The 24,418-nt window shown below is 56.9% G+C and overlaps 1 protein-coding gene across 10 annotated transcripts in view; it reads left to right on the top strand.

Annotated features, from left to right (window-relative positions):
- Positions 1-5,337: 5,337 nt before the first annotated feature.
- Positions 5,338-24,418, top strand: part of lrp3 (low density lipoprotein receptor-related protein 3) — a 64,305-nt gene continuing 45,224 nt past the window's right edge. For 2 of the 10 annotated variants that reach the window (XM_041192022.1, XM_041192024.1), the window contains exon 1: positions 14,637-14,647. Coding sequence is in view for 2 of the 10 variants with exons in the window: in XM_041192019.1 (XP_041047953.1) it covers positions 5,566-5,674 (109 nt within the window). In the remaining 8 variants the exon portion in view is untranslated. Of the gene's footprint in view, positions 5,675-12,386; positions 12,395-12,961; positions 12,969-14,039; positions 14,069-14,636; positions 14,648-15,215; positions 15,227-15,448; positions 15,459-24,418 lie in introns of those variants that run through there. The other 8 variants (XM_041192019.1, XM_041192020.1, XM_041192021.1 and 5 more) reach the window with 8 other exon arrangements.

Genomic DNA, 24,418 nt, shown 5'->3' with positions numbered 1-24,418 from the left:
TTTTAACAGCTCCAGCCAGAGCCCTGCCCTGCCCCATATCATAGACTCAAACCTTTTACAGTCACCTTCCATTTAATACACTGATTAAACTCTGCTGGTAAAGAGGGCAGGAGAGGGTCAGTGTTTAACTCCACCAGCGTGAGCGGGACAGCTTTTAAGAAAGAGCTTGAAGTTCTATAGCATTTTCCACAGCTTCAGGATGTGTCAGACCTTTCACTGTCAATTAAGTACTTATTTTGTTGTAATACAGAAAATGCAGCAGCTAATTTACACAGAGGATTATTAATTGGGAACAAAAACAGAATTACCTGGAAAAGCTCAGCAGGTCTGGCAGCATCGGCGGAGAAGAAAAGAGTTAACGTTTCGAGTCCTCATGACCCTTCGACAGAACTTGAGTTTGAGTCCAAGAAAGAGTTGAAATATAAGCTGGTTTAAGGTGTGTGTGTGGGGGGCAGAGAGAGAGAGAGAGAGAGAGAGAGAGGTGGAGGGGGGGGTGTGGTTGTAGCGACAAACAAGCAGTGATAGAAGCAGATCATCAAAAGATGTCAACAACAATATGATGATCTGCTTCTATCACTGCTGGTTTGTCGCTACAACCACACCAACCCCCTCCACTTCTCTCTCTCTCTCTCTCTCTCTCTCCGCCCCCCACACACACACACACCTTAAACCAGCTTATATTTCAGCTCTTTCCTGGACTCGAACTCAAGTTCTGTCGAAGGGTCATGAGGACTCGAAACATCAACTCTTTTCTTCTCCGCCGTTGCTGCCGGACCTGCTGAGTTTTTCCAGGTAATTCTGTTTTTGTTTTGGATTTCCAGCATCCGCAGTTTTTTTGTTTTTATTATTATGATTAATTGGGAGCAAGAATCCCAGCCTTTTCCCTCCTTCCCACCTAATCTGAGCTCAGTCACAAGGTGCTGACTCTTACCTGGCTAAGATTGGCTTTTCGCCTTTATAAAAACAACAAGGAGTATCTTAAAGAATGAAAGAGGCGTGGAGAGATATAGGGAGAGAAGTCCAGAGTTTAGGGTTCAGGCAGCTGAAAGTACAGCTCCCAACACTGGAGGGATTGAAATTAGGGCATGTACAAGAGGCCGGTATTGCAGCTCATGATTCCAGCTCTTCTTAAGGGAGGGCGATAAGGCAGAGGTCATGGTACATGTTCGTACCAGTGACATAGGTAGAAAGAGGGATGAGGTCTTGCATCAAGAATTCAGGGAGTTAGGCAGTAGACTAAAAAGCAGGACCTCTTGAGTTGTAATCTCTGGATTACTCCCAGTGCCACGTTCTAGCAAGCTCAGAAATAGGAGAATAGCGCAGATGTATACCTGGCTTAAGAGTTGGTGCAGGAGGGAGGGTTTTAGATTCCTGGATCACTGGGACCGTTTCTGGGGAAGGTGGGACCTGTACAAGCGGGACGGTCTACATCTGAACCAGAGCGGGACTAACATCCTTGTGGGCGGGTTTGCTAGTGCTGTTGGGAGGAGTTTAAACTAATTCGGCAGGGGGAGGGGACACAGAATGTTAGCAGGATAGGGACACATCATAATACAGTAAAACAATCAAGTCAGAGGGAGTACATCTGCATTAAGTTTCAAGGGAGTAAGGCAAGACTGGATGGCATCTACTTTAATGCCAGGAGTATTACAGGTAAAACAGATGAGCTAAGGGTGAGGATTGACACGTGGAATTGTGATATAGTAGCCATGACTGAGACGTGGTTGAGGGAGGGACAGGATTGGCAGCTCAACATTCCGGGGTATAGAATCTTCAGGCAAAACAGGGGAGGGGGTAAATGAGGAAGAGGCATTGCATTATTAGTTAAGGAGTCAGTTACTGCAGTAAGGAGAGATGATATCTTGGACGGGGCATCAAATGAAGCTTTGTGGGTAGAGCTTACGAATAAAAAAGGGGCAGCCACATTGTTAGGTGTTTATTATAGACCCCCAGATAATCAGCAGGGAATTGAGGAGCAAATATGTGCACAATTTGCGCAGGTGTGTAAAAACAATAACAATAGGGTAATTATATTAGGTGATTTCAACTTTCCCAACATTAATTAGAATAGACATAGTGTTAAGGGACTGGATAGAGTGGATTTCTTGAAATGTGTACAGGAGAACTTTTTAGGTCAATATGTAGAGAGTCCAACAAGGGATGGCACAGTGCTGGACCTAATTCTGGGGAGTGAAGCCGGACAGGTGGCTGAGGTGGTGGTGGGGGAGCATTTTAGTGATAGTGACCACAACATGGTACAATTTAAGCTTGTTATGGACAAAGAAAGAGACAAGTTGCAAAAAAATGTTTTCGATTGGGGGAGAGTGGATTTTAGTAAAATAAAGCCGGATCTGGCCAAGGTAGACTGGGAACAGCTACTTGTGGGGAAATCTACAGAGGAACAGTGGGAGGTGTTCAGAAAGGAAATGGGGAGGGTACAGGCTCAACATATTCCCTCTAGAGTGATAGGAAGGAGTAACAAGCCCAGAGAACCATGGATGACCAGAGATATTCAGGATACAATGAGAAGGAAAAGAGAGGCTTTTAGCAGGCACAAGGGGAACAAATCAGTGGAGGCATAAGTGGAGTACAGACAGTGCAGGGTGGAGCTTAAGAAAGCAATTAGGAGCGCTAAGAGGGGATATGAGAAAGCTCCGGCTGGTAAAAATAGGGAAAATCCCAAGATATTCTATAAGTATATCAATGGGAAGAGGATAACCAGGGAAAGAGTAGGGCTCATTAGGGACCAAGGGGGCAATCTATGGGTGGAGCCAGATGACATCGGTAGAGTATCGAACGAATACCTCACATCTGTCTTCACCCAACAGAATGAGGATGAAGGTATGGAACTCAGGGAGAGAGACTGTGAGGTTCTTGAGCAAATTGATATAGGGAGTGACAAGGTATTGGAGGTGTTGGCAGGCTTAAAAGTGGACAAATCTCCAGGTCCAGATGAATTGTGTCCCAGACTGGTGAGGGAGGCAAGGGAGGAGATTGCAGGGGCTCTGACCCAAATTTTTAATTCCTCTCTGGCCATAGGGAAGGTGACAGAGGACTAGAGAACAGCTAATGTGGTTCCACTATTTAAGAAGGGCTGTAGAGATAAGCCAGGGAACTACAGGCCAGTGAGTCTCACGTCAGTGGTAGGGAAACTATTGGAGAAAATTCCAAAGGAGAGAATCTATCTCCACTTGGAGATGCAAGGGGATTAAAAAGGGGATAAAACAATGAATAAATGAATAAAAATGAAAATAAATGGATAAAAAATGAAACCTAAATGTAAAAGGGAATTAAAAAAGGAGTGAAGCTAGAGGAGAGAGTTCATGATCTGAAGTTGTTGAACTCAATATTCAGTCCGGAAGGCTGTAAAGTGCCTAGTCGGAAGATGAGGTGCTGTTCCTCCAGTTTGCATTGAGCTTCACTGGAACAAGCGGTCACCCAGTCTGCGTTTAGTCTCCCCAATGTACAGGAGACTGCATTGGGAGCAGCGAATGCAGTAGACCAAATTGAAGGAGGTGCAAGTGAAATGCTGCTTCACTTGAAAGGTGCGTTTGGACCCTTGGATGGTGAGGAGCGAGGGGGTAAAGGGGCAGGTGTTGCACATTCTGCGGTTGCATGGGAGTGTGCCGTGGGAGGGAGATGAGGTGTTGGGGGCGATGGAGGAGTGGACCAGGGTGTCACAGAAGGAACGGTCCCTATGAAATGCTGACGGTTGGGTTGCGGGGGGGGGGGGGGGGGGGGGGGGGGGGGGGGGGGGGGGGGGGGCGGTGTGGTGGTGGTGGTGAGGGGAAGCTGTGTTTGTTGGTGGCATCATGCTAGAGTTGGTGGAGGATGATCCTTTGAATGTGGAGACTGGTGGGGTGAAAAGTAAGGACAAGAGGGATCTGGTTCTGGGAGGGAGAGGAAGGTGTGAGGGCAGAGGCGCAGGAGATGGGCCAGACACGGTTGAGGGCCCTGTCAACCACTGTGGGTGGAAAACCTCGGTTAAGGAAGAAGGAAGACATGCCAGAAGTGCCATTTTGGAAAGTGGCATCATTGGAACAGATGCAATGGAGGTGAAGGAACTGAGAGAATGGGATGGAGTCCTTACAGGAAGCGGGGTGTGAGGAGCTGTAGTCGAGGTAGCTGTGGGAGTCGGTGGGTTTGTAATGGATATTGGTGGACTGTCTATCACCAGAAGTGAAGACAGAGAGGTCAAGGAAGGGAAGGGAACTGTCAGAGGTGGACTTTGTGAAGTTGATAGAAAGGTGGAAATTAGAAGCAAAATTGATAAATTTTTCCAGGCCCAGATGGAAGCGTGAAGGGGCAGCAAAACATTTGTTGGTAAACCGATGAGTTGTGGGAGGGGTCCTGAGTAGGACTGGAACAAGGAATGTTCCACAAATCCCATAAAGAGACAGGCATAACTGGGACCCATGCAGGTACCCATAGCCACACCTTTTATTTGAAGGAAGTGAGTTAAAGGAGAAATAGTTCAGTGTGAGACCAAGTTCAGCCAGACGGAGGAGAGTAGTGGTGGATGGGGATGTTCGGGCCTCTGTTCGAGGAAGAAGCTAAGGGCCCTCAGACCATCCTGGTGGGGGATGGAGGTGTAGAGGGATTGGACGTCCATGGTGAAGAGGAAGCGGTTGGGGCCAGGGAACTGGAAATTGTTGATGTGACGTAAGGTGTCAGAGGAATCACGGATGTAGGTGGGAAGGGACTGGACAAGGGGAGAGAGAAGGGAGTCAAGATAACGAGAAATGAGTTCTGTGGGGCAGGAGCAAGCTGAGACGATCGGTCTACCGGGGCAGTTCTGTTTGTGGATTTTGGGTAGGAGGTAGAAGCGAGCCATCCGAGGTTGGGCGACTATCAGGTTGGAAGCTGTGGGAGGGAGATCCCCAGAGGAGATGAGGTCAGTGACAATCCTGGAAACAATGGCTTGACGTTCAGTGGTGGGGTCATGGTCCAGGGAGAGGTAGGAGGAAGTGTCTGTGAGTTGACGCTCAGCCTCCGCGAGGTAGAGGTCAGTGCGCCAGACAACAACAGCACCACCCTTGTCAGCGGGTTTGATGACAATGTCAGGGTTGGACCTGAGAGAATGGAGTGCAGTAAGTTCAGAGAGAGACAGGTTAGAATGGGTGAGAGGAGCAGAGAAATTGAGACGACTAATGTCGCGCCGACAGTTCTCAATGAAAAGATCGAGAGAAGGTAAGAATCCAGAGGGAGGGGTCCAGGTGGAGGGAGAATTGTGCGCAGGCGCAGTCGGAGCAAGGAGCCGGCGGTCGCCCGCGCGCCGGCGCAGTCGGAGCTTGGAGCCGGCGGTCGCCCGCGCGCCGGCGCAGTCGGAGCTTGGAGCCGGCGGTCGCCAGTGCGCAGGTTTGTTTGTCGCCATGTTCCTGTCAGAGCGGCGAGTCTGGGGCAGAGACTCCGGGACCCGGGGCGGATTTTAAATTGAGACCGAAGCGGGGAGTGTCCGCACCCGGAGGCGGAGGAATCCACCCCCTCCGTGACTATGAGGTGCAGAGAGGCCCAGCGGCCGGAAGGAGAGCGCGGCGGTGATGTGAGGGGACGGACACGGTGAAGATGGCGGCGACAGAGAGACGGCGGCGGGAGGCCCGACTCGTGGGAGGCCTGGTCCTGGGCAGCGGTGAGAGAGAGAGAGCGGGAATCCCGCCCCTGGTCCTGGGCAGCGGTGAGAGAGAGAGAGCGGGAATCCCGCCCCTGGTCCTGGGCAGCGGTGAGAGAGAGAGAGCGGGAATCCCGCCCCTGGTCCTGGGCAGCGGTGAGAGAGAGAGCGGGAATCCCGCCCCTGGTCCTGGTCAGCGGTGAGAGAGAGAGAGCGGGAATCCCGCCCCTGGTCCTGGGCAGCGGTGAGAGAGAGAGAGCGGGAATCCCGCCCCTGGTCCTGGGCAGCGGTGAGAGAGAGAGAGCGGGAATCCCGCCCCTGGTCAGCGGTGAGAGAGAGAGCGGGAATCCCGCCCCTGGTCAGCGGTGAGAGAGAGAGAGCGGGAATCCCGCCCCTGGTCAGCGGTGAGAGAGAGAGAGCGGGAATCCCGCCCCTGGTCAGCGGTGAGAGAGAGAGAGCGGGAATCCCGCCCCTGGTCCTGGGCAGCGGTGAGAGAGAGAGCGGGAATCCCGCCCCTGGTCCTGGGCAGCGGTGAGAGAGAGAGAGCGGGAATCCCGCCCCTGGGCAGCGGTGAGAGAGAGAGAGCGGGAATCCCGCCCCTGGTCCTGGGCAGCGGTGAGAGAGAGAGCGGGAATCCCGCCCCTGGTCCTGGGCAGCGGTGAGAGAGAGAGAGCGGGAATCCCGCCCCTGGTCCTGGGCAGCGGTGAGAGAGAGAGCGGGAATCCCGCCCCTGGTCCTGGTCAGCGGTGAGAGAGAGAGAGCGGGAATCCCGCCCCTGGTCCTGGGCAGCGGTGAGAGAGAGAGAGCGGGAATCCCGCCCCTGGTCCTGGGCAGCGGTGAGAGAGAGAGAGCGGGAATCCCGCCCCTGGTCCTGGGCAGCGGTGAGAGAGAGAGAGCGGGAATCCCGCCCCTGGTCCTGGGCAGCGGTGAGAGAGAGAGCGGGAATCCCGCCCCAGGTCCTGGTCAGCGGTGAGAGAGAGAGAGCGGGAATCCCGCCCCTGGTCCTGGGCAGCGGTGAGAGAGAGAGAGCGGGAATCCCGCCCCTGGTCCTGGGCAGCGGTGAGAGAGAGAGCGGGAATCCCGCCCCTGGTCCTGGGCAGCGGTGAGAGAGAGAGAGCGGGAATCCCGCCCCTGGTCCTGGGCAGCGGTGAGAGAGAGAGCGGGAATCCCGCCCCTGGTCAGCGGTGAGAGAGAGAGCGGGAATCCCGCCCCTGGTCCTGGGCAGCGGTGAGAGAGAGAGAGCGGGAATCCCGCCCCTGGGCAGCGGTGAGAGAGAGAGAGCGGGAATCCCGCCCCTGGTCCTGGGCAGCGGTGAGAGAGAGAGAGCGGGAATCCCGCCCCTGGTCCTGGGCAGCGGTGAGAGAGAGAGAGCGGGAATCCCGCCCCTGGTCCTGGGCAGCGGTGAGAGAGAGAGAGCGGGAATCCCGCCCCTGGGCAGCGGTGAGAGAGAGAGAGCGGGAATCCCGCCCCTGGTCCTGGGCAGCGGTGAGAGAGAGAGAGCGGGAATCCCGCCCCTGGTCCTGGGCAGCGGTGAGAGAGAGAGCGGGAATCCCGCCCCTGGTCAGCGGTGAGAGAGAGAGCGGGAATCCCGCCCCTGGTCCTGGGCAGCGGTGAGAGAGAGAGAGCGGGAATCCCGCCCCTGGTCCTGGGCAGCGGTGAGAGAGAGAGCGGGAATCCCGCCCCTGGTCAGCGGTGAGAGAGAGAGCGGGAATCCCGCCCCTGGTCCTGGGCAGCGGTGAGAGAGAGAGAGCGGGAATCCCGCCCCTGGGCAGCGGTGAGAGAGAGAGAGCGGGAATCCCGCCCCTGGTCCTGGGCAGCGGTGAGAGAGAGAGCGGGAATCCCGCCCCTGGTCAGCGGTGAGAGAGAGAGCGGGAATCCCGCCCCTGGTCCTGGGCAGCGGTGAGAGAGAGAGAGCGGGAATCCCGCCCCTGGGCAGCGGTGAGAGAGAGAGAGCGGGAATCCCGCCCCTGGTCCTGGTCAGCGGTGAGAGAGAGAGAGCGGGAATCCCGCCCCTGGTCCTGGGCAGCGGTGAGAGAGAGAGAGCGGGAATCCCGCCCCTGGTCCTGGGCAGCGGTGAGAGAGAGAGCGGGAATCCCGCCCCTGGTCCTGGGCAGCGGTGAGAGAGAGAGAGCGGGAATCCCGCCCCTGGGCAGCGGTGAGAGAGAGAGAGCGGGAATCCCGCCCCTGGTCCTGGGCAGCGGTGAGAGAGAGAGAGCGGGAATCCCGCCCCTGGGCAGCGGTGAGAGAGAGAGAGCGGGAATCCCGCCCCTGGTCCTGGGCAGCGGTGAGAGAGAGAGAGCGGGAATCCCGCCCCTGGTCCTGGGCAGCGGTGAGAGAGAGAGAGCGGGAATCCCGCCCCTGGTCAGCGGTGAGAGAGAGAGAGCGGGAATCCCGCCCCTGGTCCTGGGCAGCGGTGAGAGAGAGAGCGGGAATCCCGCCCCTGGTCCTGGGCAGCGGTGAGAGAGAGAGCGGGAATCCCGCCCCTGGTCCTGGTCAGCGGTGAGAGAGAGAGCGGGAATCCCGCCCCTGGTCAGCGGTGAGAGAGAGAGCGGGGATCCCGCCCCTGGTCAGCGGTGAGAGAGAGAGAGCGGGAATCCCGCCCCTGGTCAGCGGTGAGAGAGAGAGCGGGAATCCCGCCCCTGGTCCTGGGCAGCGGTGAGAGAGAGAGAGAGCGGGAATCCCGCCCCTGGTCAGCGGTGAGAGAGAGAGAGCGGGAATCCCGCCCCTGGTCCTGGGCAGCGGTGAGAGAGAGAGAGCGGGAATCCCGCCCCTGGTCAGCGGTGAGAGAGAGAGAGCGGGAATCCCGCCCCTGGTCAGCGGTGAGAGAGAGAGAGCGGGAATCCCGCCCCTGGTCCTGGGCAGCGGTGAGAGAGAGAGAGCGGGAATCCCGCCCCTGGTCCTGGGCAGCGGTGAGAGAGAGAGAGCGGGAATCCCGCCCCTGGTCCTGGGCAGCGGTGAGAGAGAGAGAGCGGGAATCCCGCCCCTGGTCAGCGGTGAGAGAGAGAGAGCGGGAATCCCGCCCCTGGTCCTGGGCAGCGGTGAGAGAGAGAGAGCGGGAATCCCGCCCCTGGTCCTGGGCAGCGGTGAGAGAGAGAGCGGGAATCCCGCCCCTGGTCAGCGGTGAGAGAGAGAGAGCGGGAATCCCGCCCCTGGTCCTGGGCAGCGGTGAGAGAGAGAGCGGGAATCCCGCCCCTGGTCCTGGTCAGCGGTGAGAGAGAGAGCGGGAATCCCGCCCCTGGTCCTGGGCAGCGGTGAGAGAGAGAGAGCGGGAATCCCGCCCCTGGTCCTGGTCAGCGGTGAGAGAGAGAGAGCGGGAATCCCGCCCCTGGTCCTGGTCAGCGGTGAGAGAGAGAGCGGGAATCCCGCCCCTGGTCAGCGGTGAGAGAGAGAGAGCGGGAATCCCGCCCCTGGTCAGCGGTGAGAGAGAGAGAGCGGGAATCCCGCCCCTGGTCCTGGGCAGCGGTGAGAGAGAGAGAGCGGGAATCCCGCCCCTGGTCCTGGGCAGCGGTGAGAGAGAGAGAGCGGGAATCCCGCCCCTGGTCCTGGTCAGCGGTGAGAGAGAGAGCGGGAATCCCTCCCCTGGTCAGCGGTGAGAGAGAGAGCGGGAATCCCGCCCCTGGTCCTGGGCAGCGGTGAGAGAGAGAGCGGGAATCCCGCCCCTGGTCCTGGGCAGCGGTGAGAGAGAGAGCGGGAATCCCGCCCCTGGTCAGCGGTGAGAGAGAGAGCGGGAATCCCGCCCCTGGTCAGCGGTGAGAGAGAGAGAGAGCGGGAATCCCGCCCCTGGTCAGCGGTGAGAGAGAGAGAGCGGGAATCCCGCCCCTGGTCAGCGGTGAGAGAGAGAGAGCGGGAATCCCGCCCCTGGTCAGCGGTGAGAGAGAGAGAGCGGGAATCCCGCCCCTGGTCAGCGGTGAGAGAGAGAGAGCGGGAATCCCGCCCCTGGTCCTGGTCAGCGGTGAGAGAGAGAGCGGGAATCCCGCCCCTGGTCAGCGGTGAGAGAGAGAGAGCGGGAATCCCGCCCCTGGTCAGCGGTGAGAGAGAGAGAGCGGGAATCCCGCCCCTGGTCAGCGGTGAGAGAGAGAGAGCGGGAATCCCGCCCCTGGTCAGCGGTGAGAGAGAGAGAGCGGGAATCCCGCCCCTGGTCAGCGGTGAGAGAGAGAGAGCGGGAATCCCGCCCCTGGTCCTGGGCAGTGGAGAGAGCGGGAATCCCGCCCCTGGTCAGCGGTGAGAGAGAGAGAGAGCGGGAATCCCGCCCCTGGTCAGCGGTGAGAGAGAGAGCGGGAATCCCGCCCCTGGACAGCGGTGAGAGAGAGAGAGCGGGAATCCCGCCCCTGGTCCTGGGCAGCGGTGAGAGAGAGAGCGGGAATCCCGCCCCTGGTCAGCGGTGAGAGAGAGAGAGCGGGAATCCCGCCCCTGGTCAGCGGTGAGAGAGAGAGAGCGGGAATCCCGCCCCTGGTCCTGGTCAGCGGTGAGAGAGAGAGCGGGAATCCCGCCCCTGGTCCTGGTCAGCGGTGAGAGAGAGAGAGCGGGAATCCCGCCCCTGGTCCTGGTCAGCGGTGAGAGAGAGAGCGGGAATCCCGCCCCTGGTCAGCGGTGAGAGAGAGAGAGCGGGAATCCCGCCCCTGGTCAGCGGTGAGAGAGAGAGAGAGCGGGAATCCCGCCCCTGGTCAGCGGTGAGAGAGAGAGAGCGGGAATCCCGCCCCTGGTCCTGGGCAGCGGTGAGAGAGAGAGCGGGAATCCCGCCCCTGGTCCTGGGCAGCGGTGAGAGAGAGAGCGGGAATCCCGCCCCTGGTCAGCGGTGAGAGAGAGAGCGGGAATCCCGCCCCTGGTCAGCGGTGAGAGAGAGAGAGAGCGGGAATCCCGCCCCTGGTCAGCGGTGAGAGAGAGAGAGCGGGAATCCCGCCCCTGGTCAGCGGTGAGAGAGAGAGAGCGGGAATCCCGCCCCTGGTCAGCGGTGAGAGAGAGAGAGCGGGAATCCCGCCCCTGGTCAGCGGTGAGAGAGAGAGAGCGGGAATCCCGCCCCTGGTCCTGGTCAGCGGTGAGAGAGAGAGCGGGAATCCCGCCCCTGGTCAGCGGTGAGAGAGAGAGAGCGGGAATCCCGCCCCTGGTCAGCGGTGAGAGAGAGAGAGCGGGAATCCCGCCCCTGGTCAGCGGTGAGAGAGAGAGAGCGGGAATCCCGCCCCTGGTCAGCGGTGAGAGAGAGAGAGCGGGAATCCCGCCCCTGGTCAGCGGTGAGAGAGAGAGAGCGGGAATCCCGCCCCTGGTCCTGGGCAGTGGAGAGAGCGGGAATCCCGCCCCTGGTCAGCGGTGAGAGAGAGAGAGCGGGAATCCCGCCCCTGGTCAGCGGTGAGAGAGAGAGCGGGAATCCCGCCCCTGGACAGCGGTGAGAGAGAGAGAGCGGGAATCCCGCCCCTGGTCCTGGGCAGCGGTGAGAGAGAGAGAGCGGGAATCCCGCCCCTGGTCAGCGGTGAGAGAGAGCGGGAATCCCGCCCCTGGTCCTGGTCAGCGGTGAGAGAGAGAGAGCGGGAATCCCGCCCCTGGTCAGCGGTGAGAGAGAGAGAGCGGGAATCCCGCCCCTGGTCCTGGGCAGCGGTGAGAGAGAGAGCGGGAATCCCGCCCCTGGTCAGCGGTGAGAGAGAGAGAGCGGGAATCCCGCCCCTGGTCCTGGTCAGCGGTGAGAGAGAGAGAGCGGGAATCCCGCCCCTGGTCAGCGGTGAGAGAGAGAGAGCGGGAATCCCGCCCCTGGTCAGCGGTGAGAGAGAGAGAGCGGGAATCCCGCCCCTGGTCCTGGTCAGCGGTGAGAGAGAGAGAGCGGGAATCCCGCCCCTGGTCCTGGGCAGCGGTGAGAGAGAGAGAGCGGGAATCCCGCCCCTGGTCCTGGGCAGCGGTGAGAGAGAGAGAGCGGGAATCCCGCCCCTGGTCAGCGGTGAGAGAGAGAGAGAGCGGGAATCCCGCCCCTGGTCCTTTGCAGCGGTGAGAGAGAGAGCGGGAATCCCGCCCCTGGTCCTGGGCAGCGGTGAGAAAGAGAGCGGGAATCCCGCCCCTGGTCAGCGGTGAGAGAGAGAGAGCGGAAATCCCGCCCCTGGTCAGCGGTGAGAGAGAGAGAGCGGGAATCCCGCCCCTGGTCAGCGGTGAGAGAGAGAGAGCGGAAATCCCGCCCCTGGTCAGCGGTGAGAGAGAGAGAGAGCGGGAATCCCGCCCCTGGTCAGCGGTGAGAGAGAGAAAGAGCGGGAATCCCGCCCCTGGTCCTTTGCAGCGGTGAGAGAGAGAGAGCGGGAATCCCGCCCCTGGTCAGCGGTGAGAGAGAGAGCGGGAATCCCGCCCCTGGTCAGCGGTGAGAGAGAGAGAAAGCGGGAATCCCGCCTTTGGTCCTTTGCAGCGGTGAGAGAGAGAGAGCGGGAATCCCGCCCCTGGTCCTGGGCAGCGGTGAGAGAGAGAGCGGGAATCCCGCCCCTGGTCCTGGTCAGCGGTGAGAGAGAGAGAGCGGGAATCCCGCCCCTGGTCAGCGGTGAGAGAGAGAGCGGGAATCCCGCCCCTGGTCAGCGGTGAGAGAGAGAGCGGGAATCCCGCCCCTGGTCAGCGGTGAGAGAGAGAGAGCGGGAATCCCGCCCCTGGTCAGCGGTGAGAGAGAGAGAGCGGGAATCCCGCCCCTGGTCAGCGGTGAGAGAGAGAGAGCGGGAATCCCGCCCCTGGTCAGCGGTGAGAGAGAGAGAGCGGGAATCCCGCCCCTGGTCCTGGGCAGCGGTGAGAGAGAGAGAGCGGGAATCCCGCCCCTGGTCCTGGGCAGCGGTGAGAGAGAGAGAGCGGGAATCCCGCCCCTGGTCCTGGGCAGCGGTGAGAGAGAGAGCGGGAATCCCGCCCCTGGTCCTGGGCAGCGGTGAGAGAGAGAGCGGGAATCCCGCCCCTGGTCCTGGTCAGCGGTGAGAGAGAGAGAGCGGGAATCCCGCCCCTGGTCAGCGGTGAGAGAGAGAGCGGGAATCCCGCCCCTGGTCAGCGGTGAGATAGAGAGCGGGAATCCCGCCCCTGGTCAGCGGTGAGAGAGAGAGAGCGGGAATCCCGCCCCTGGTCAGCGGTGAGAGAGAGAGAGCGGGAATCCCGCCCCTGGTCCTGGGCAGCGGTGAGAGAGAGAGAGCGGGAATCCCGCCCCTGGTCAGCGGTGAGAGAGAGAGAGCGGGAATCCCGCCCCTGGTCCTGGGCAGCGGTGAGAGAGAGAGAGCGGGAATCCCGCCCCTGGTCAGCGGTGAGAGAGAGAGAGCGGGAATCCCGCCCCTGGTCAGCGGTGAGAGAGAGAGAGCGGGAATCCCGCCCCTGGTCAGCGGTGAGAGAGAGAGAGCGAGAATCCCGCCCCTGGTCCTGGGCAGCGGTGAGAGAGAGAGAGCGGGAATCCCGCCCCTGGTCCTGGGCAGCGGTGAGAGAGAGAGAGAGCGGGAATCCCGCCCCTGGTCAGCGGTGAGAGAGAGAGAGCGGGAATCCCGCCCCTGGTCCTGGGCAGCGGTGAGAGAGAGAGAGCGGGAATCCCGCCCCTGGTCCTGGGCAGCGGTGAGAGAGAGAGAGCGGGAATCCCGCCCCTGGTCCTGGGCAGCGGTGAGAGAGAGAGAGCGGGAATCCCGCCCCTGGTCCTGGGCAGCGGTGAGAGAGAGAGCGGGAATCCCGCCCCTGGTCAGCGGTGAGAGAGAGAGAGCGGGAATCCCGCCCCTGGTCCTGGGCAGCGGTGAGAGAGAGAGCGGGAATCCCGCCCCTGGTCCTGGGCAGCGGTGAGAGAGAGAGCGGGAATCCCGCCCCTGGTCCTGGTCAGCGGTGAGAGAGAGAGCGGGAATCCCGCCCCTGGTCAGCGGTGAGAGAGAGAGCGGGGATCCCGCCCCTGGTCAGCGGTGAGAGAGAGAGAGCGGGAATCCCGCCCCTGGTCAGCGGTGAGAGAGAGAGCGGGAATCCCGCCCCTGGTCCTGGGCAGCGGTGAGAGAGAGAGAGAGCGGGAATCCCGCCCCTGGTCAGCGGTGAGAGAGAGAGAGCGGGAATCCCGCCCCTGGTCCTGGGCAGCGGTGAGAGAGAGAGAGCGGGAATCCCGCCCCTGGTCAGCGGTGAGAGAGAGAGAGCGGGAATCCCGCCCCTGGTCAGCGGTGAGAGAGAGAGAGCGGGAATCCCGCCCCTGGTCCTGGGCAGCGGTGTGAGAGAGAGAGCGGGAATCCCGCCCCTGGTCCTGGGCAGCGGTGAGAGAGAGAGAGCGGGAATCCCGCCCCTGGTCCTGGGCAGCGGTGAGAGAGAGAGAGCGGGAATCCCGCCCCTGGTCAGCGGTGAGAGAGAGAGAGCGGGAATCCCGCCCCTGGTCCTGGGCAGCGGTGAGAGAGAGAGAGCGGGAATCCCGCCCCTGGTCCTGGGCAGCGGTGAGAGAGAGAGCGGGAATCCCGCCCCTGGTCAGCGGTGAGAGAGAGAGAGCGGGAATCCCGCCCCTGGTCCTGGGCAGCGGTGAGAGAGAGAGCGGGAATCCCGCCCCTGGTCCTGGGCAGCGGTGAGAGAGAGAGCGGGAATCCCGCCCCTGGTCAGCGGTGAGAGAGAGAGAGCGGGAATCCCGCCCCTGGTCAGCGGTGAGAGAGAGAGCGGGAATCCTGCCCCTGGTCAGCGGTGAGAGAGAGAGAGCGGGAATCCCGCCCCTGGTCCTGGGCAGTGGAGAGAGCGGGAATCCCGCCCCTGGTCAGCGGTGAGAGAGAGAGCGGGAATCCCGCCCCTGGTCAGCGGTGAGAGAGAGAGAGCGGGAATCCCGCCCCTGGTCAGCGGTGAGAGAGAGAGCGGGAATCCCGCCCCTGGTCAGCGGTGAGAGAGAGAGCGGGAATCCCGCCCCTGGTCCTGGTCAGCGGTGAGAGAGAGAGCGGGAATCCCGCCCCTGGTCAGCGGTGAGAGAGAGAGTGGGAATCCTGCCCCTGGTCAGCGGTGAGAGAGAGAGTGGGAATCCTGCCCCTGGTCAGCGGTGAGAGAGAGAGTGGGAATCCCGCCCCTGGTCAGCGGTGAGAGAGAGAGCGGGAATCCCGCCCCTGGTCCTGGGCAGCGGTGAGAGAGAGAGCGGGAATCCTGCCCCTGGTCAGCGGTGAGAGAGAGAGAGCGGGAATCCCGCCCCTGGTCCTGGGCAGTGGAGAGAGCGGGAATCCCGCCCCTGGTCAGCGGTGAGAGAGAGAGAGCGGGAATCCCGCCCCTGGTCAGCGGTGAGAGAGAGAGCGGGAATCCCGCCCCTGGACAGCGGTGAGAGAGAGAGCGGGAATCCCGCCCCTGGTCCTGGGCAGCGGTGAGAGAGAGAGCGGGAATCCCGCCCCTGGTCAGCGGTGAGAGAGAGAGAGCGGGAATCCCGCCCCTGGTCAGCGGTGAGAGAGAGAGCGGGAATCCCGCCCCTGGTCAGCGGTGAGAGAGAGAGCGGGAATCCCGCCCCTGGTCCTGGTCAGCGGTGAGAGAGAGAGCGGGAATCCCGCCCCTGGTCAGCGGTGAGAGAGAGAGTGGGAATCCTGCCCCTGGTCAGCGGTGAGAGAGAGAGTGGGAATCCTGCCCCTGGTCAGCGGTGAGAGAGAGAGTGGGAATCCCGCCCCTGGTCAGCGGTGAGAGAGAGAGCGGGAATCCCGCCCCTGGTCCTGGGCAGCGGTGAGAGAGAGAGCGGGAATCCTGCCCCTGGTCAGCGGTGAGAGAGAGAGAGCGGGAATCCCGCCCCTGGTCCTGGGCAGTGGAGAGAGCGGGAATCCCGCCCCTGGTCAGCGGTGAGAGAGAGAGAGCGGGAATCCCGCCCCTGGTCAGCGGTGAGAGAGAGAGCGGGAATCCCGCCCCTGGTCAGCGGTGAGAGAGAGAGCGGGAATCCCGCCCCTGGTCCTGGGCAGCGGTGAGAGAGAGAGCGGGAATCCCGCCCCTGGTCAGCGGTGAGAGAGAGAGAGCGGGAATCCCGCCCCTGGTTAGCGGTGAGAGAGAGAGTGGGAATCCTGCCCCTGGTCAGCGGTGAGAGAGAGAGTGGGAATCCTGCCCCTGGTCAGCGGTGAGAGAGAGAGCGGGAATCCCGCCCCTGGTCCTGGGCAGCGGTGAGAGAGAGAGCGGGAATCCTGCTCCTGGTCAGCGGTGAGAGAGAGAGAGCGGGAATCCCGCCCCTGGTCCTGGGCAGTGGAGAGAGCGGGAATCCCGCCCCTGGTCAGCGGTGAGAGAGAGAGAGCGGGAATCCCGCCCCTGGTCAGCGGTGAGAGAGAGAGCGGGAATCCCGCCCCTGGTCAGCGGTGAGAGAGAGAGCGGGAATCCCGCCCCTGGTCCTGGGCAGCGGTGAGAGAGAGAGAGCGGGAATCCCGCCCCTGTTCCTGGGCAGTGGAGAGAGCGGGAATCCCGCCCCTGATCAGCGGTGAGAGAGAGAGCGGGAATCCCGCCCCTGGTCCTGGGCAGCGGTGAGAGAGAGAGAGCGGGAATCCCGCCCCTGGTCCTGGGCAGTGGAGAGAGTGGGAATCCCGCCCCTGGTCAGCGGTGAGATAGAGAGCGGGAATCCCGCCCCTGGTCAGCAGAGAGAGAGAGAGCGGGAATCCCGCCCCTGGTCAGCGGTGAGAGAGAGAGCGGGAATCCTGCCCCTGGTCAGCGGTGAGAGAGAGAGCGGGAATCCTGCCCCTGGTCAGCGGTGAGAGAGAGAGTGGGAATCCTGCCCCTGGTCCTGGTCAGCGGTGAGAGAGAGAGAGCGGGAATCCCGCCCCTGGTCCTGGGCAGTAGAGAGAGCGGGAATCCCGCCCCTGGTCATCGGTGAGAGAGAGAGCGGGAATCCCGCCCCTGGTCAGCGGTGAGAGAGAGAGCAGGAATCCCGCCCCTGGTCAGCGGTGAGAGAGAGAGCGGGAATCCCGCCCCTGGTCAGCGGTGAGAGAGAGAGCGGGAATCCCGCCCCTGGTCCTGGTCAGCGGTGAGAGAGAGAGCGGGAATCCCGCCCCTGGTCAGCGGTGAGAGAGAGTGTGGGAATCCTGCCCCTGGTCAGCGGTGAGAGAGAGAGTGGGAATCCTGCCCCTGGTCAGCGGTGAGAGAGAGAGTGGGAATCCTGCCCCTGGTCAGCGGTGAGAGAGAGAGTGGGAATCCCGCCCCTGGTCAGTGGTGAGAGAGAGAGCGGGAATCCCGCCCCTGGTCAGCGGTGAGAGAGAGAGAGCGGGAATCCCGCCCCTGGTCCTGGGCAGTGGAGAGAGAGAGCGGGAATCCCGCCCCTGGTCAGCGGTGAGAGAGAGAGCGGGAATCCTGCCCCTGGGCAGCGGTGAGAGAGAGAGTGGGAATCCTGCCCCTGGTCAGCGGTGAGAGAGAGAGTGGGAATCCTGCCCCCGGGCAGCGGTGAGAGGGCAGAAATCTCGCCTGTACACCGGCTTCGGTGGGCAGTAATCCCTGCATCCCTGACCCAGCAGCGACTGAGAACCTCAGACCAGGACACTCAGTAAATGACCCAGCTCCTGCTGAAAATTTAACTGAATTCTGCAAATTAAATCCTAGCCACCTGTTGTAAAATTAAAATGAACTGAATCCAAATATGATTAAATCCAAACAGAAGTTGAATAGAAACAGGAGGTAGCAAATGTAAAATAAGCGGGTAGTTGGTTTGCAATCCTTTGTGACAACAGTGGATGTGGGTTTGTTCTTGAGAGCTCTCTGTATTAAGCTGGTTTGATGTTTTAAACTGCCCTGTAACATTACCAAACCGGGTCATACAAGCAAAGCACTGCGGATACTGGAAATCTGATATAAAACCAGAAAATGCTGGAAACACTCTGCAGGTCAGGCAGCATCCGTGGAGAGAGAAACAGAGTTAATGGGCAGAATTTTGCCCTTGATGGGCAGGCGGGTCCGACTGACTTGGCGGTGGGCGGGCAGCCGATCGCCGCTGCCGAAATGGGCCCCGCCGCCAATTTAAGTGGTTGGGCCAATTAAGGCCCGATGGGAAGCGCTATGTGCTCCCTGGGTGGGGGGATTCCCCAGCTGTCAGAGTGTGCTCTTTCACGCATGCGCACGTCTCCCTGTGAATAAATGCTGTCTCAGGGAGATCGCTGAAAGGCTGTGAAACATGAAAAATAGAAAAATTAAAAAATCATTAACGTCCCCCTCGTGAAAATGTCACACAAGATGAGACATGTTAATGAAATACACAAAAACTTTATCTCACATTTTTAATCTCGATGTCAAACCTCATCCCGCCACTGGATGAGGTTTGTAAAAAAATCACTTTCCGAAATTCGCTCGGGCCCCTCAAAATCCTGGTTGATTGAAGAGTTATGTCTTAACAAGGCCTTTAATTAATGGCGGGTGCGTGCCCGCTGACCGAAATATTGCGATGCCGTGCGCTGATATCAGCGCGTGATGTTTTATGCGCTGGCGTGTGGACTCCGCCACCTGCACGTCAGCCAAAAGATTCAGCCCAATGTGTCAGGTCGATGATGCTCCATAACACATTTGTAAACAGCTTCTCATACCTGACTAAATTGCTCTCATTTTTTAATAAGGTCGTTCCTGATAAGAGACTTAATTAAAGTAGAAGCTCATGGAATTGAAGGCAAATTATTGACCAGGTTAGGAAAGTGGCTGAGCGGCAGGAGACAGAGTAGGGGGAAAGGGCAGATACCCTCATTGGCAGGATGTGATAAGTGGGGTCCCACCGGGCTCTGTGCTGAGGCCTCAACTATTCATTGTATCATTAATCACTCTTGGCTAGAAAGCCACATCAAATTTGCCAAGGACGCAAAGGCAGCGTTGTGATATTGTAGATGGAAGTGTAAAATTCCAATCTATTTCAGTGTAGGAAAATGTCAAGTTATCCACTTTAGATCTAAAAGATAGAATAGGGGGCTTCCTAAATGGTGAAAAGCTAGAAACAGTGAAGGTCGAAAGAGACTTGGGGGATCCAGGTACACAGATCATTAAAATGTCATGAACAGGTACAGAAAATAATCAGAAAGCCAAATGGAATGCTGGTCATTACATCTAGAGGATTAGAATACAAGGGTGTAGAAGACACGCTTCAGTTATACAAAGCCCTGGTTAGACCCCATCTGGAATCACTGTGAGCAGTGCTGGGCACCACCCCTTAGGAAGGATATATTGGCCTTGGAGTGCAGCATAGATTTCATAGAATCACAGAATAGTTACAGCACAGCTTGGGGCCATTTGGCCCATCTGGTCTGTGCTGGCTCTCTGCAACAGCCGTTTACCTAATGCCACTCCCCCACCATTTCACTGTAACCCCTCACGTTCTTCCTTTTCGGATAATGACTCTGTTCTCTTTTTGCATATCTGGATTGAGTCCATTCCAGATCCTAACCACTTGCTGCATAGAAAAGTTTTTCCTCATGTTGCTCTTGCTTCTTTTGCCAATCACCTTCAATCTGTTCTCAATCTTTCCACCAATGGGAACAGTTTCTCCCATTACTCCGTCTGGACCCCTCATGGTTTTGAACACATCTATCAAATCTACTTTCGACCTTTTTGAAGGAGGACAGTAACCTCAGCATCTTTAATTTGTCACGCAACTGAAGTTCCTCATTCCTGGAACCATTCTCGTGAATCTTTACTGCACCCTCTCTAATACCTTCACATCCTTCCTAAAGTGTGGTGCCCAGAACTGGACACAATTCTGCAGTTGAGGCTGAACCAAGTTTTATACAAGTTTAACATAACCTCCTTACCCTTGTACTCTATGCCCCTATTAATAAAGTCCAAGATACTGTATACCTTTTTAACCGTTTTTTCAACCTGTCCTGCCATCTTCAATGATTTTTGCACATACACACCCAGGTCCCTCAGCTCCTGCACCCCCTTTAGAATTGTACCCTTTATTTTATATTGTCTTGTGTTCTTCCTACCAAAATGAATCACGTCACTCTTCTTTGCATTAAATTCCATCAGCCACTTGTCCGCCCACTCTTCCAACCTACCTGTGTCCTTTTGAAGTTTAACACTGTCGTCCTCAGAATTCACAATGCTATTGAGTTTCATGCTGTCTGCAAATTTTGAAATTTTCTGGAATGAAACCTGGATTCAAGGGGTGAGCTCTGGGGAGCAATCACACGAACTCGGGTTGTATTCCCTGGAGTTTAGAAGATTACAGGTTGATTTGATTAAAGTTTTTACACTATTAAGGAGAACATGGGTGGGGAGTCTTGGATGAGGAGGCAGAGTCTAAAAAATTAGGAATGAGAGTGAAATCAGAGCGAAATTAGGAAACCCTTCTATGCATAGAGAAGTAGAGATTCAGCTCTGTTCCACAAATGGCAATTGATGCTGGATCAATTATTAATTTTAAGTCAGAGATTGGTAGATATTTTTTTGGCTAAAGGCATTAAGGGATAGGGGAGGACGGTGAGTTTGTGGAATTAGGCCACAGTTAGGCCATGATCTCATTGAGTGGCAGAACTGGCTTGAGAGACCCAGTGGCCTCCTCCTGCTCCCATATATTCATGTCTGATGTTCCTATGAATCCTTACCTGTCTTCTGTCATTCTCTGTGTTGTTTGTTGTACATTGTGTGGGCACTGTACCTCTGTTTCCCACCTTTATCTGTGTTGTTGCTCCAACTGTGTTTGAGCTGTATGAGATTAGAGTGTGAAGTTGGATTGTTGTGAGACACCGTCTGTATGCTCACAATGCTCATGTCACACTTCAGCCAGCCATACTGAAAGGCACTGCAAAGTCTGCAAGGATGATTTTGGTAGTGAATAACTGTGGCTACACCATTGAGTTCACAGTGTCTGCCTGTGTGTGCCTTGCCTGCCTGCATGCCTACTCGAGTCTGTCTGTCCATCTGCATGCATGCATCTGACAGATGGCAAATACCGTTCTATATTAAAAATGAACTATTGTTGATGTTTAAAGCAAACATTGGCTTGCAGTTAGTGTGCCTGAGTTACAGGTGGTCAGATTGTACTCTGGCGCTGTGACGCTCATGCAGTGATTATGTTGAGCACTTCTCTTAGCTTGACAGCCACCTCACAAAAGGCTGCAAATGATGGGGAGATCCAACACTGGATCAGCTGCGCAAGCCTGGCCTTCTCCAGAATATGGCAGCGAGTGTTTGGTGACAAAGTCTCTCTGCAAGTCGACAAAAGTCCTAGTGCACAGAGTAGTTGTTGTCGCCATACTCCCACACTGCAACGAGACCTCGACTGTGTATCAGTGACACAAGAGCGCTAGAGAAATTGCATCAGCAATGCCTCCGCCACATCCTCCGGATTCAATGGAGGGCTGTGTACAAAGGCTAATGTCCTACTTGAAGCCAGCTCCACAAGCATTCAAGCAAAACTCTTGCAAAATCACCTTCAATGGATTGGACACTGTACCTGATGACCAGAAAGTATCTCCCTTAGCAGCTCCTGTTGATGCTGATAAACGGCTTGTCAAAGCCAACCTGCGAGAAAATGGCTAACTGCAGATCATTCCTAGCTGTATATTGCACAAACTCATGAATGGGCCTACGGTTGCCATTTTTGTTCCTGAAGAGTGCCCAGTCTACCTCAGATTATCCTGGAAGGCAAAATAGCTCAAAAATTTGAGCAACAGGTGAAGCTAGCTGTCTCACACTGCTACTATGCAGTAGCAACACAAGTGGTATTTGCCACTAACAGGATGCTGACATCAAGCCAAAAAGACGTTCTGCCTATCACACAAATGAGTGATGTGGTATATGAATTTCAGCGCTGGTGCGATGCCTGGTATGTAGGCTATATGTCCCAAAGACTGGCAGATCATATCAAAAGCATGTCCCAGCCGCTGTTCACAACGGGCACGGTACAGACCGTACCCAACCAGACCGTGTTCTCAAAACACAGTGTCCAACATTGGATATGTTTCCACGATTGGACAACATTTGCTAAATAATCCTCAGTGTGCTAAGAATTACGCTGACAATCAATTTAAGATTGTTAATCAGGCTCACAATGTGGCACATTTGCCTGTACTGGAAGCTACATATAATAATACACAGGGCCCTGTTCTTTGCAGACAGAAAGAAAATGTACACACATTGCACCTGTTTCAGCTAAATAAAAGAAGTGACAGCCATTCACTGGTTCATTCCTCAGGGCAATGCCTTGACCAATCAGAGCCAAGCTGCCTGGTTAAAATTTCACAACTATGCATGGCAGTCAACTGTCAATCACCATCAACCAGTGCATTCTCCATGGCAACGCCTCTGCTAATCAGAGTCCACTTGCCAACCAATCAGCACTCTCTTGTCATATTGTATAAATTATTATTCCCATTAGATTTGGTATTCTTGTGAATTGTCCTGATGAGTGCAAGACAAAAAGCTTTGACAAAAAAGGTGTTTTTTTTTTCAGCAATACTCAAGTTCTGTACTACCAAATGACTACTTTGTTTATTCTTTCATGGGATGTGGCCGTCATTGGCAAGGCCAGCATTTGTTGTCTTTCCCTAATTGGACTTGAACTGAGTGGCTTGCTAGACCATTTCAGAGGACAGTTATGAGTCCACCATATGACTGTAGGTCTGGAGTCACATGTAGGCCAGACAAGATAAGGGTAGCAGATTTCCTTCCCGAAAGGACATGAGTGAACCTAATTGGTTTTTATGACAATCGATGATAGTTACGCTGTCACCATTATTGAGACCAGCTTTATATTCCAGCGTTTATTATTTGAATGCAAGCTCTAGTAGCTGCCGTGGGGGGATTTGAATGTGTTCCCAGAGCCCCGGGCCTCAGGATTACTAATCCAAAGACATTATCACTATGCCACCATCTTCCCCCAAAGCTGGATCAGGCTTGAGTCACAATGACTTAATGATGAGGTAGAGCGACAGCAGAGAAGGAAAGAAAAGGAAGGTAATCCTGCAGGATGATCCCACTGCCTTGTGGGACGTCCTACCCCGTATGCCCAGTGATCTGTGGGTTGAAAATCAGCCTTTCCATTTATGTGAAGACCCATGACAAACATTTGACCCTGAGTACGGATAGCTGACGATGAGACTGAGGGAACGTGGCAATGTTGGAGGGTTAGTGGCGAGGGGGCATCGCACTGTTAGAGGGTCAGCAGCGAGGGGGGCACTGCGCTGTCAGAGGGTCAGCGGCGAGGGGGGCACTGCGCTGTCGGAGGGTCAGTGGTGAGGGGGCGCCGCGCTGTCAGAGGGTCAGTGGCGAAGGGGGCACCGCGCTGTCGGAGGGTCAGTGGTGAGGGGGGGCGCCGCGCTGTCAGAGGGTCAGCGGCGAGGGGGGCACCGCGCTGTCGGAGGGTCAGCGGTGAGGGGGGCGTCGCGCTGTCGGAGGGTCAGTGGTGAGGGGGGCGCCGCGCTGTCGGAGGGTCAGTGGTGAGGGGGGCGCCGCGCTGTCGGAGGGTCAGTGGTGAGGGGGGCGCCGCGCTGTCGGAGGGTCAGCGGCGAGGGGGGGCACCGTGCTGTCAGAGGGTCAGTGGCAATGGGGGCACCGCACTGTCAGAGGGTCAGTGGCAATGGGGGCACCGCACTGTCAGAGGGTCAGCGGCGAGGGGGCACCGCGCTGTCAGAGGGTCAGCGGCAGTGGGGGCACCGCACTGTCAGAGGGTTAGCGGCGAGGGGGCACTGTGCTGTCAGAGGGTCAGCGGCGAGGGGGCACTGCCCTGTCAGAGGGTCAGCGGCGAGGGGGCACCGTGCTGTCAGAGGGTCAGCGGCAATGGGGGCACCGCACTGTTGGAGGGTCAACAGTGAGGGGGGATGGGGGGTGGCGCAGCGCTGCCGGAGGGTCAGCGCTGGGGGCTAACACTGAAGGACACTGCATAAATCTAAGTTCCTTCTGCCATCTGTCTGATTTAAGAGTTATTGGATTGAAAGTTAAAGGTGTGACAGGCAGAAACTGCTTTGAGCTATATTTAGATATGTTGAAACCTAACAGAAATGTTAAATTAATTCAAAGTGCTGAAGTAATTGTGCAAAAAATGGAATTATGAGTGGCACATAAAGAAGATTGGCTAGCTCACAGGAAACAGTAGGCATTAATGGGTCTTTTTCTTGTTGGCAAGATGTCACGAGTGGGTTCCCACGGAGTTCAGTGCTGGGGCCTCAATTTTTTACAATTTATATCAATTACTTAGATGAAGAGGCAGAATTATGGTTGCTAAATTTGCTGATGAGTCAAAGATAGGTAAGGAAGTAAGTTGTGAAGAAGACATAAGGAGGCTGCAAAGGGATATCAATAGGTTAAGCGAGTGGGCAAAGACTGGCAAATGGAGTGTATGAACAAATGAAATAGGAACAGGAGTAGACCATTCAATCCCTCGAGACTGCTCCGCCATTCAATAAGATCATGGCTGATCTGTTCATGTTTTGAATTCCACAATCCCATCTACCCCAGATAACCTTTGATTTCCTTGCCTAGCAAGAACCTATCTACTGCCACCTTAAAAATATTCAATGAACCTGCTTCCACTTCATTCTGAAGCAGAATTCCAAAGTTTCACAACCCTCTGAGAGAAACCAATTCTCCTAGTCTCTGTCCTAAAAGGGCAATGGCTAATTTTAATAAAGTGCCCTCTAGTTCTGAATTCGCCCACAAGAGGTAGCTGCCTTTCCACATCCATCTTGTCATATGTATAATATGGAAAAATGTGAAATTGGCCATTTTGGCAGGAAAAATAAAGCACATTACCTAAATGGTGAGAGATTGCAGAACTCTGAGATGCAGAGGGATCTGGGTGTCCTACTGCATGAATTGTGAAAGCCTTTTATGCAGGTATAGCAAATAATTAGGAAAGTGAGTTTCATCCTTTATCCATAAATCCAAAAACCAATTACATTCAAAAACCACACCTTTTCTGAACCTCATCGATGTTCAGTGCAGAAAGTCTGTGACCCGAACCAATGTGAACCT

This window comes from Carcharodon carcharias, chromosome 7, assembly GCF_017639515.1.
Source record: "Carcharodon carcharias isolate sCarCar2 chromosome 7, sCarCar2.pri, whole genome shotgun sequence".
Taxonomy (NCBI): domain Eukaryota; kingdom Metazoa; phylum Chordata; class Chondrichthyes; order Lamniformes; family Lamnidae; genus Carcharodon; species Carcharodon carcharias.
The sequence above is the reverse complement of the archived record's forward strand: the minus strand, read 5'-3'. Positions and strand labels throughout refer to the sequence as shown.